This window comes from Podarcis melisellensis, assembly GCF_964234715.1.
Source record: "Podarcis melisellensis genome assembly, chromosome: 6".
Lineage (NCBI taxonomy): Eukaryota > Metazoa > Chordata > Lepidosauria > Squamata > Lacertidae > Podarcis > Podarcis melisellensis.
Window position 1 is genome coordinate 30,758,422 of NC_138538.1, and position 12,727 is coordinate 30,771,148.

Consider the following 12,727-nt stretch of genomic DNA (forward strand, 5'->3'; position numbering starts at 1 on the left):
CTGGTGGGAGTTGGATTCCAACAACATCTGGAGGGCCATGGATTCCCCATCTCTGCCTGCCTGCAGATTGAAAGAAAATTCCCAAGTGACCCTGACATACCAGTAACTTGTGAAAAAACTCAGACACCTGTGCCTTTGAAACAAGCAATTTTCTCCTTCCTCTTATTTAATTCCATCTCCCATAATGATGACATCCTCAGACTGATCATAGGAAGTGTATTGTCTCCACAGATTGGCATAAACATTATTGAAGCCCAGAAATTGGTAGGAGTGAATATTGACCCTTTTGTAGTTGTGAAAATCGGAGATGAGAAGAGACGCACAGCAACACAAAAGTCAACCAACTGTCCCTTTTACAATGAGGTATGTAATGTACAGGCAAGATTCCATGACTCCACCACTCAGAACTTCTAGTTCCTGGCCACTGTTAGGCAGCTGACTGCAGGCCGCAAACTTCTCTCAAAAGACTCGCATGCTCTTGCATATGCCACAAAAGATGTTGCATTAACATGCAAGTCATAACTAAATTATCAAGGTTGGCAGCTGCACGCTTGAGTAATGGTTCTGTGTACAGTTGCTAAAATTTTGCTGCAGCCTACTAGCACATGGAGGCCAGGAGTATATAAATCAAATTACCCTGTGTTCATGATCACCTATTGGATCATCAGCATGTGGGTCAACCATTTATTCCTTCGGGAGAGTGCTTTCTGTACAGAAATTTCGCAACATGTGAGAAAGTCCTACGCTTATGCACCTCTGTAGAGCATGAGTGGGGAACCTCTGGCCTATGGATGAATCTTGCCCTGCCACGTCCAGTTTTCCCTGTGAGGCCATTTTCCCCAAAACCATAACCACTTGTCAATCAGCTCTCTTCACTGGGCAATGCCAACTGATGGGTGGAGGGAAGGGTTCAGTGAGGTGGGCTGGGTATGGGTTCAAAGGTTTAGAGAAGTGGCTGCCAAACTTATTGTAGCCAAAAAGTTTCAGTGAAGCCTAACTGTGGGGGTGGGGAACATTTTCAGCAGGGGGGTCTCAAATAGGGAAGGGTGAGTTAATGGTGACCGCCCCCCAGTTGTGAGCCTCCTGACTCAAAATGCCTCCCACACAAGAGGTCCTCTGTTGACTACAATGGAATGTTTCCCCCCAGGCCTAATTACAATTGAAAAGGGATGATGGAGGGGTTGCAGTTGGGGAGGGAAGGGTTTCTTCTCCAGGAATACCACCTTCTGCCTTCAGTTAGACTTGGAGGGGGGCGGGAAGCAAAAACAATTTTGTCAAGCCTAATTGCTGGTATGCGCATTGTTGTGACTGGTGTGTGCAAGATTGCAGCAAATGCATGTGTGTATGCCATGTGGCGCTGTGGGTTAAACAGAAGGTCGGTGGTTTGAATCCCCGTGATGGGATGAGCTCCCTTTGCTCGGTCCCTGCTCCTGCCAACCTAGCAGTTCGAAAGCACACAGTGCAAACAGATAAATAGGTACTGCTCTGGCGGGAAGGTAAACGGTGTTTCCGTGCGCTGCTCTGGTTCACCAGAAGCGGCTTAGTCATGCTGGCCACATGACCCAGAAGCTGTATGCTGGCTCCCTCAGCCAGTAAAGTGAGATGAGAGCCACAACCCCAGAGTCGTCCACGACTGGACCTAACGGTCAGGGGTCCCTTTACCTTATGCCATGTGTGCATATATGTGTGGCTGTAAAGTGTGCAGGTGTAAAGTATGCGGATGGTTGCAGTGCTTGCGTGTTGCTCATGGCAGCTTCCCCAGTTTGCAAATTTGCACATGGGATGAAAAAGTTTGATGACCCCTGCTTTAAAGAAAGCATTTCATGGGGGGGGGGCACAACTGTGGTCCTTGTAATATGATAGCACTCATGAGTCAGAATTCTTCACCTTTCCCTTCCAGTATTTTACATTTGAATTCCATGAACCGAGAGATGTTTTGTTCCACAGACTCATAGAGATTTCTGTAAGTATCAGCCATTGTGGGTCACTGTTATGGGGAGAGAGCTAACATGAGCCTATTGCATAGCAACATGGGTACTAAGAACCATAACAAAATAGGTGGGATACTAAGCCATGCCTCTGCTTTAGGTTTCCGTCCTCTTTTTCCAAAGTTTTGCTGATTCTTACTTTCATAAGAATGACTGCCTCAGTGGAAACCATTACAATCCAAACCAATGTAGGCATTACTGTACTATTTTTGTTCATGATATTTTATAGTGCCTTAAGTGTAGGTGGCACTTTGCAGGAGGATCAGAGAGGTCCCTCCCTGCAATGAGCATGCAATCTAGAAGTGCGAGAGACAACAAACAAAGTGGTGGGAGAGGGACAAATGAGATAAAATGTAATTATGTGCACCAAAGTTTTGTTATGGCTGAAAATGAGGATTCATGAGTTAAGCCAAATGTCCAGTGAAAATGGTGTGTTCTAGGAGAAATTTGAAGGAGCAGCTAAAGTAATCTGAACCTCAGCTATACTGGGCTGCCTTGGTCCTAGGAGGTAGGAATTCTAAGTACCTAGGAAACAGTTTTCTAATGCATTCTATATTGGGTGGAAGAGATGAGCTGGTTGCCTTGTAAAATCCTTGCAACATCCCAACCTTGCAACATCTCCATGGGACGGTTTGATCATCTGTGTGACGATGCCTCGTATCTGTCCTCTGGAATGCTGAAATAGAGGCTGCTTTTATAAACAACATACATATGTGTTCCACACTCTGTTTCAAATACTTTATTAATATTTAACATCCTGACATTGCCAGAAGGAAAAATAATTTGATTAAACTTCTAAATTGAAAAGAAGCACCAGACAAATCATACCATTGTTGATAAAAATAGCTTTACAATTTATTTGTAGACTTATAACACAAGATTAGTGAAGACTGACAACATTGAAATACACCCCTCATCCTTTAAACTTGTCTTATGTTTCATATAGTACAGTTTAACTTGGCCATTTTTTTGCCGCCCCCCCTATCCTTTGGAACCACCGAACAATTCTATTAGCTCATTTCCCTCCACCACTGCTGATAGAGGGCTACTAGTGTAGCATTAAACACGTTCTGCACACCTTTTGACAATACTGAGAAAGTGGTTTGTATTACTGTGCAGGTCTTCCATTCAAAGAAGATCCGATTCTTAGGTGCACTCATAGGGATATTCAAGGTTGATCTAGCGACTATATACAACCAGCCAGGTACAGTACTTGGAAGTGATTCTTGATTTCCTTTTCCATTATCTGCTTTGAGCCTATGATATGAGTCGCCCTTGCATTATGGTCTATTTTGAACTCTTTCTTTCACAACAACATAATTTACAATTAAGTAATGAATGAGAACATTGCAAAATTGGTTTTCATCTGCCTAGTCAAGGCAGCCCCAATACATTTTTGCTGAAAACCAAGGATAACATTGTGCCTTTCCCTATTCCATGTACAAGGAGGGTGCAGGGCTGCATAGCTCACACAACTCTGACCTCCAACATCTTGTTGCCTCTTGCCAGCAACAGACCCTCCAAGTGTCCCTATTTTCCAGTGATGTCCCTGATTTAGACAAGCCACCCTGGTTTCTGATTTGATCCCAGAATGTCCAACTTTTCCTTAGGTTGTCCCTATTTGCATTGGAGCGGATGGAGTTATTCAACCCCCAAGCAGTCTGAAGGCAATCCTGTGTAGGGATTTTTTTTAATGTTTTAATATTATTTTTATATGTTGGAAGCTGCCCAGGTTATCATCATGGAATGGAATGTCCTTATTTTCATCAGAGAAATGTTGGAGTGCATGCAGCATTTGTTGTCTGTGACAGCCAATCTTACTTTGCTCTACGGTAGGGATAGCTTGGCTCTGCCTCCAGCGCTCATGATTCTGAACCCTCTACAGCCCTCTTGGCCAGGATTGTGACTCTTCAGGGGATATATGAGCCTTATTGTGCAAAGTGTTGCCTCATCAAAACTGAAAGCTCCATGGAATTTCTACCGTGCCCATGGAAAGACTTCAGTAAAGCTCATATTTCCTGTGCATAACCTCCCGTAAATCTGCAGAGCTCTGTTGGTTTCAGGGAATGGATATTGATTTTTGCTTGCTAAGTGTCTTCCCTGGTACTTCCCTGGTACAACTCTGCTGGCTTTTCTCTGAGGCTTTGAACTTGTGATGGAAGTGGTCATCATAATTGGATCCATAATTGGATCCAAGAAAATTGTAAATCAGATATTCTCTATGTCCTTTTTAGATCACAGATTTTACCAGAAGTGGGCTGTTATTCATGACCCCAAGGACACCAGGGCAGGAGTCAAAGGCTTTGTGAAATGCAACATTTCTGTCATTGCACGGGGGGATGTAATGAGTTCCCTTCCCACTACCTCAACAAGTCAGAATGAAGACATTGAAAAGTAAGTCTGTGTTATGGAGAGGTATGTAGTGTGTTCTCCCAAAGGATTGGCAATGGATTGATAGCTAATGTTATTCAAGATTAGAGAACTGATGGAATTGGCCATTGTTCTGATTCAGTGATTGCCTTTCCTTCAATTTTAGTTAGCCTCTGGTTTTCTAGGAGCTCTGGTTTTCTAGGAGCTGTGAACACTATTTAGAACTCAAATATATTCCTTTCAGGAACTTGCTGCTGCCTAAAAGAGTCCCAGCTGAAAGGCCGTGGGCGAAATTCTGCATCAAAATGTACAAGGCAGAGGGTCTGCCCAGCATGAGTGCAGGAATCATGGGTGGTTTTTCAAAGATTGTGGGTGAGAAGAAAGTCTTCATTGATCCATATGTGCAAGTTGTTTTTTCTGGTCAGCAGGTAAGTTTAAGCTTGAGCAACTGATTTCTGTGAAATGTTTGGTTCATTGTTCTGTGGCTCGCAACAGTCCTGTCTATGTAACTTGAACAAATGCTTTTCTAATGCATCATAATAGAGAGAGGGTATGTGCTAAGAATGTAGGAAGCTGATTAGAAAACTGATTAGAGAGACAGCCTTCTCCTCCATTACTTCGCCTAATCCTTTTTTAAACCATCCAAGTTGGTGGCCATCACTACTTCCTGTTGGAGTAAGTTCCATAGTTTAAATATGTGCTGTGTGAAGAAGTGCTTTCAAAAATCTGTCCTGAATCTTACAACATTCACCTCATTGGATGTCCACACGTTATTATGAATGGAAAATTAATGTTGTGTTGTTTCAAAGTAGAAACTTCTACTGTTTTCCCTTGTGTGCAATTTTGATTCATTTCTTTGGTTCAGGGAGAAACTTCAGTTGAAAGCAGTACCACAGAACCAGTGTGGAACGAACAGATCAGCTTCATTGAAATGTTCCCGCCTCTTGTCAGAAAAATAAAAGTCCAAATGTTGGATGATGCCAACATTGGAGATGTTGCCCTTGCCACACACTTTATTGATCTGCAGCAAATATCTGATCCTGGCAGAAATGGTGAGCCCCCTCAGAGCAGCAGGCACTTCTGAATGTTCAAATGATTCTTTCACTCATTGCCGAATGGTCTGGAGTGGGGTTTTTTGTTTTTAAATATTTTGATTATATCTTTAATCTTATATTCTTCCCTATCCGGGGAATATATTTGAAGGATGGAATACATACAAGCATATAATAAATATTAATTTATGTACTACAGCTCAGCTGGCCGGGTATGCAAATATGTCCATTTCTGTGTGTGTAGAAGCACAAGTAGGGGAGATCTGATGGGCACCCAAATCTAAGGCTGCATGTACACAATACAGTTAGAGCACTTTTAAAGCATATACCCGCAAATAATCATGGGAACTATAGTTTACCCCTCACAGAACTGTAATTCCCAGCACCCTTAACAAACTACAGTTTCCAAAATTTGGGTGTGTGTGCTTTACGTGTATGGTATGTAGGCAATCCATGGGATATGGCCACAGTCATTCCTGCTGAATTCTGTTTGGTTATAGGCAGTATCTAGGAGGGTCACTAAGAGTCTCTGCTCTGCTCTGCTCCATAGTGGGGAATGACATGTGTGAAATTCTGAACCAAATTCAGAAATGTCTTTTCCCACAGGCTTTAATCCCACCTTTGGCCCAACCTGGGTGAATTTATATGGATCACCCAAGAATTCTGCCCTGCGAGATGTGCACAAAGATCTCAATGAAGGTCTGGGTGAAGGCATATTCTATCGCGGGCGTCTTCTCATGGCCATTAGTGTGGAGATCTTTAGCACTATCCAGGCAGCAGAGAAAAAGCCTGTGGAAGCTCTCAAAGGTGCCCTAAGTAAGCTGAAGCTGAAGAAAAAGAGCAAAAAGGCCAAGGAGAAATCCAAAGCTTCTGTCAAAGAGCAGCAACGAAGCCAAGCTGAGGGTGACGTCCTGGAGGAGTCTGACCAGCCAAGTGAGGTGATTGTGGAGGTAGAGGACCTCCATCCTCTCCCAGAGGTAAGTCTCATATTTAGATCTTAAAGCAAAGCTCTGGCTGTGTGCATTGCCTTCTTCTATACACACATATATGTTAATTCCAGAATAGAGATGAAACGTTTCCTGGACAGCTACAAAAGTAATATAATTGTCTCTTACAAAGGCACTATGTAAGACAAATGTGCTATGTTGCAAGGTAGGTACTAAGTTGAAATTCTGAAATCTTGAAATTGTAAGCATCCCTTTCACATTTCAAATTTAAAGAGTTGTGATAAATTGTTTCAAGATGCTTAAGCAAATATGTTGCCTCTCCAGATGTTTGACTCCAGCTCAAAGCTGCTCTAGCCAACATAGTCAATGATAGTTCAACAACATCTGAAGGACCAAAGGTTTCCCCATCAGATAACGCTCCCCTTAGACTCTGTGGAGGAAAGGAAAGTGTTTGGTACACATGTGCTTTTACAGTAACTATGCAGCACTTTACAATTCATACAGTGTTTGCAATGGGAACAGTGAGCAGGTAGAGATGGTGATTATACAACAGAATTATATAGATAAGGACAAAGAGCTCTGACCTGCTCTATCATAGCAAAAAGGGCAAATGAAATGAGAAAAGCACCACACCCATGTCATAGAGCCTTCCCTTCCTGGTCTGGCTGCAAATCTAATAACATTTTATGAAATAAGTAAATATAGTAGGTTGCCTGACTTACAGTTCCAAGGAAGTTTTTTCTTTTTTCTTTTAATCAAAACAGCTATGGACCTTTGAAACTATAGACTTAGGCTCCAGCAAACGTTTCCCTCATTCTCTTTGAGCCATTGACTTGAGTCTGGAATGTCAATTAACCAGAGGGCAGGCTCAGCTTCTGAGATGCCTAGCATTTAGGCTGCACCAAACAAGCAAGTTAGGGGGAGTGAGCAAATGACGATTTTATTTTTTCATGGAGGATGATGACTTCAAAAATTGGACAAATGGGCGGACAAACAGGCAAGGGACTCTGTGCCGCCAAAATGGGACAAATCCATATTTTAAGGGATGGGTGGCAACCCTACTTTTGGATCAAACAAACAACTGAGCTGTCTTGCATGACAGATTTCAGATGTGGGGTTAATGGGACTAAGGCAGGATACATGCCTCTGTTGCTTTGTGTGTCTGTAGCTACCACTAGTTGCTGCTTAAGTCCCCTGAACAAAAGAAAGTGTCATATGGGTCCCATAATATTCTGGCCTTCACAGGCACTTGCATCCTTTACATATGAGGAAGACAGATCATCTAATGCATCGACTTCTGCATGAGTATTCTTTTGCACTCAGAACTCTAGATCAAGTGGTTGACTTATTTCTCCAATATTCACATCCTTCTCCCAAGATGATACCATCCATATACTGACCTGTAAAACAGAAACTGAGCTGAGCCAGCCAGTCATTAATCTAATCACCTATGGAACCTCACAGCTGTTTGCCCTTGTTTGTCTTGGGTGGCATTTGTATTAAGTGTGCTGTATTAAGACACAGTGAATTAACTTTGCCTTGACTCTTCAGTTAGAAAACAGCTTCCAGTTTTCCCCACCCAGCCTTCTCTTGGACGAGGAGAAACCCTTCTACGGGTCTCTCTTTAGAGCCCAGCCCAAAGGGGCTATGAATAGGCCATGAATAAACCTGCAATACAAGCAATAGATGTGTGAAGCCTGAATTGGTGTCAATGTTTAGCAGCCATCGTAAATCAGTACTTGGAATTTTCTGCAAGTTAGTTTTCTGAATCATTATTTGAGGAGGTCAATATTGTATACCTAGGCTGTTTCGAAACTATATTTCTTTGTTGTTGTTCAGAATGCCCTGGGCGTGAAAGAAGAATTCCTTCTCTTTGCCTCCTTCTTTGAGGTGACTATGATGGAGCCAGCAATAGGTAGCAAGCCTGTGAAGTTTGAGATCTCCATAGGTAAGTTTGACATAGACTTGTGTTCAGTTTAAAACAGTTTCTTCCCAATGCGTCTCCTTTTTTGTTTCTCTCTCACACTTTCTATTCTCGTATTCTCTTATATAAATGCCCCTCTCTTTGTGACTACCTTGTACGCTTAGCTCTGCAACTACACCAAATATGCAGCCTTGTCTGCAATAGGCCACAGTGAAATTGGCTAGGTTTGCAGCCTGGCACATTTTGCTTAAGGATTAGCACTCGCAAAATGGCTTGGAAAATGTCCCCAGTGGATTATCTCCACACGTAGTTGGCCCTGTTTGCCTCTGCCTTCACTGTCATTGCTCTTAAAGTACCTGAGAAAGTGGAAGCTTTTGGTTACCCATGCAGGTGTTTGTTCACTGTAAGTACAAGCAAGAGAACAGTCTAGGAAAATGGGAATTCATTGCTTTTACTCAGATGAGGGATGGAAGGAACTGTCAGTTTGAGTTTTCTCAGTTTCTAATTTTTCCAGAATTATTAATCTATCCACATTTTGCAACAATTTGCAGATGTATTTGTTTGTTTATTTTTAAAATCCACATGGAAATTCATCAGTATTTTCATGTGAATTTATCCTAATAAACACATCTTTTTAAGCCATTTTAATGTACATTTTTTTGCAAAAAAGCCCCCAACAACCCCTAACTTAATGCATGCTACTTTCACGAAGATCTTAATTTTTATGCAGTTTTCCCCAATATATGCATTTTTTGTAAGTGGTGTTTGGTTGGAGAACTGCATCGCAAAACTCGGAGAAGTAAGAATTTTTAAGGAAAGCTGTGTTTTGGTTCTCATGAGTGTGAATTTGATAGGTTTGGCTTTTACTACAAACTGATTTGAATTTCTCCTGGCTCTCTAACTCAAACCATAGATTCTAATATACTAGAGCATGCATGTTATGAACACAAGTTGTTAATGCTCCAGAGATATTTATAATATTATAAATATTATAAATTTATTTTTATAATTATATAACATTATAAATATGAAATGTTAATGAGAATAAAGAATAACTATACTCATCTTCAAGGGAACTATGGCAAAGCTGAAGAAGTGATGACCAAAATTTCCAAGAAAGATGAGAAGGGAGAAAAGAGTGAAGACAAGCAACCTTTGCTGGAACCCAGTTCAGATGATGAGCTCGATATTGAAGTCATAGCACCAAGTACACCTTTGCTTGATAAATCTATGACTGAGAACCTAAGACCTGAACCCACTGAATATGACAAGTAATTACTCTTCATACTCTTAGCCCTGTTTGTGTCTTCATGTTCGTTCATTCGTTTCTAATATAGTACATTCAAAAAATTATGTTGAGGCATTCGTCTGAACACCTGAGTGCAAAACTGTATAAGGGGACAGAAACACACTCACAAGTTTTGCTCCCCAATGTCATTGCATACATCATCTCCCCGAACTTCCTTATTGCATAGAACTTTATAAGCCCTTCTGATCAGGAAAGCCTTTTAAGTATTACTGTATTATCCAGTAAGGAACTATTCAATGCTACTATCTAATTTTGGCATGGGAAAGTGGAATGGATTTTCATCTATGTCAAATTTGTGTAGCAGAAACACAGCTTTCTATATTTCTGTACTTTGGCACTGCTTTTTTTAAAGAAAGAAAACATCAAGGGAAAAGCAGTTCTTTATCCTGTAAAGCCACCCCTACTGATATTAGGGAGTGGGTGGTGCTGTGGTTTAAACCACTGAGCCTCTTGGGCTTGCTGATCAGAAGGTTGGTAGTTCAAATCCATGCGACGGGGTGAGCTCCTGTTGCTCTGTCCCAGCTCCTGCCAACCTAGCAGTTTGAAAGCATAACAGTGCAAGTAGATAAATAGGTACCACTCCGGCAGGAAGGTAAATGGCGTTTCCGTGCGCCAGAAGCGGTTTAGTCATGCTAGTCACATGACCCAGAAAGCTGTCTGCAAACAAACGCCAACTCCCTCGGCCTGAAGCGAGATGAGTGCCACACCCCATAGTCACCTTTGACTGAATTTAACCATTCAGGGGTCCTTTACCTATATCTGAGTATAACTCTTGCATGCAGACAGTTGTTAGCTATTAGTAGAAGGTTTGTAAAATTTCTCTGTTTGCTGCTCTTAGCTCTTACAGCTGCGTGCCAATGCTGCATGAGAAGCCCTGTGTGTATGTTTGGAGCTACTGGGAAGATTATACCTGGAGACTCTGTAATTCCAACTGGATTGTCAAAATAGCAGAGCGTTTGGTAAAGTATTGCCCTACCTTTAAAGGCTCTGTCAATCCCTGATACTTTTGTCCTGATATACTTGTTTTACTTGCACCACACATCCTTAACTGGACTGAGAAAAAGCATGATTGAGATTAGATTCAGAGTACTCTCAGCTCTGTTCCTGATGAAGGATGACATCCTTGCTGCTTATATATGAGATACTTACTTTGTTATCTTTGGAATTCCTTATACCAGGAAGTATGCATGGCCCCTGCACTTCCAACTTTTAAGGAGATCTTTCCCCCCTGCTTCGTTTAGCTTTTCTATTGAACTCTGTTGATTTTATACTGACTTGTATTCCCCACCCCCATCTCTGAGTGGCGCAAGATTCCAGGCGCTTAGCCAGGATTTATGTTTCCTTTTGGAAACGAGGTACAGCAGAGACTGTGGTGTCTTTATCATATATGGCTTATTTACACATCTATACAACCTTAGTCTTCAGTGGAGGGGTTCACTGCATCTGCACCCCAAAAAGGTCTTGTTTCTCCCACAGCTGCAGCCTTCGATTCAAACAGAAATCAAACATTGCTCTGACTCTCTCTCCAGCTTGCTGCTTTTCTTCTAGGTTACATCATTGCAAATAAACTCTGACTCCCCCCCACCAAACTAACCATGAGCTGGGGAGGAGCCACACCCATTTGCCGTATCACACAGAGCTCCTTTCCTTTGTTTCCATTAATCCAGGCCATCATCCAGGCCATCACTTCAACACAGGAAGCTAGCCTGGCTTATATTTTAACACTAGCAGGATCCCAGTGGGTGGGAGGGTAACTGCATACAGTACAGTCTATGCATACAGTAAACTCATAACAATATTTTAGAAATGTGGCAGTTGCCAATTGTTTTAGCTCTTGGCTTGTTTTAATTGCTGTTACAAAGCTTTGCCCACAACTGCAATGTGAGTTAGGCCAGTGGTTTCTGCAAGCACCTCCCTTTTCTTTTAAATCTGGCCAGAGAGAAAACCCAGAGGTATGGGTTGAATAACTTCATGGACAAGTTAATGACCAGCTGGATTCTTCCTCCTTATGCATGTGAGAACAGCTTGCTTTAATCATTTTCCCCCTTCAGCACAATTATGTAGTGTAATAAATGAACACTTCAAGAACATAGGAGAATACATGTTGCTTCTGGGACTGATATCATTATTGTATTTGCCGTAACAGGAGCATGGACTAGAAGAGGTGGAGAAGCTCCTGAGGAGACCAAGATCAAAGGCAGATGAGAGGCTTCGGCAGGTGCTAGAGGAGTTTGTAGCTGGATGTAGGTTAGTACTACATATTTGATTTCTTTTCACATAAAGCTGGCTTTTTAGCTCCCTCAGCCACAGATAATTGCAATCATCTTGAAATAATATCCTGGAGTCCAAGAACCACAAATCCTAGAAGCTAAAAGGGAGAAAGAGGCAACCCTCAGACCATCTTGTAGGTACAGTACAAACCCATGTGTGGTTTGGGCTGTTGATTATGGTGCTTAATCCACAGGCCAGCATTTCGATCCAAGCATGGGCCAAGGGAGGTGAAATGGGAAAGTTCTCTCCAAAATGCAGAGTGAACCGGAATCGTCCCCAATCCTGTATTAAATTCAGCTCATGTTTTCATGTGATATGTGTAGCTACAGCCTGTGTGGTATGTGTATGCTACTGTCATGAGCTCAGAACTCACAGCTTCTCTGATTCCAGGCAGTATTCTCTTAACGTGGACAAAAAGCCCATGGCCCGTCCAAACAACCTTGATCGTTGCCGGATGAAATCTCTCCCACAAAACATTGTAAGTCATGTGATCAAGCTGTGTGCATGCACTCTTGAGGAGCCGAAAGGAATCTGAATGTTCCATGTGACAACAAATACTCTGACCTTCATCTAACCCAATATAAACATGGTATCCTCATTGTGTTGCCAGGTTCAGTGGCTATCAGAGTTTCCCCAGATCAGTGCATACCTTTGAAACCCATTGGCGAGGTGGATCTAGATTACCAATTGGCATCCATTCATGTAGCAATTAATTATTCATAAGGAGACTCCCCCCCCCCACTTACAGCTACTAATTGTACTTGCTGAAAAAAATATCGCAAGGGAGAAGTAAATCATAGGAACCCCACATAATCAGGCTGCAGCCAGGTCCTACTTGAAAACATATGTGTCTCTCTAATAAGTAG

General features: G+C 42.1%; 1 protein-coding gene across 2 annotated transcripts in view; it reads left to right on the forward strand.

The window, feature by feature from the left end:
• LOC309372751 (fer-1-like protein 4) overlaps positions 1-12,727 on the forward strand; it is a 61,175-nt gene that overhangs the window by 17,264 nt on the left and 31,184 nt on the right. For both annotated transcript variants that reach the window (XM_081916586.1, XM_081916585.1), the window contains 12 exons: positions 232-363; positions 1,901-1,963; positions 3,108-3,192; positions 4,223-4,382; positions 4,603-4,786; positions 5,224-5,410; positions 6,017-6,387; positions 8,197-8,305; positions 9,354-9,552; positions 10,429-10,549; positions 11,737-11,837; positions 12,252-12,339. In XM_081916586.1, the coding sequence (XP_081772712.1) occupies positions 232-363; positions 1,901-1,963; positions 3,108-3,192; positions 4,223-4,382; positions 4,603-4,786; positions 5,224-5,410; positions 6,017-6,387; positions 8,197-8,305; positions 9,354-9,552; positions 10,429-10,549; positions 11,737-11,837; positions 12,252-12,339 (1,800 nt within the window). The remainder of the gene's footprint in view (positions 1-231; positions 364-1,900; positions 1,964-3,107; positions 3,193-4,222; positions 4,383-4,602; positions 4,787-5,223; positions 5,411-6,016; positions 6,388-8,196; positions 8,306-9,353; positions 9,553-10,428; positions 10,550-11,736; positions 11,838-12,251; positions 12,340-12,727) is intronic.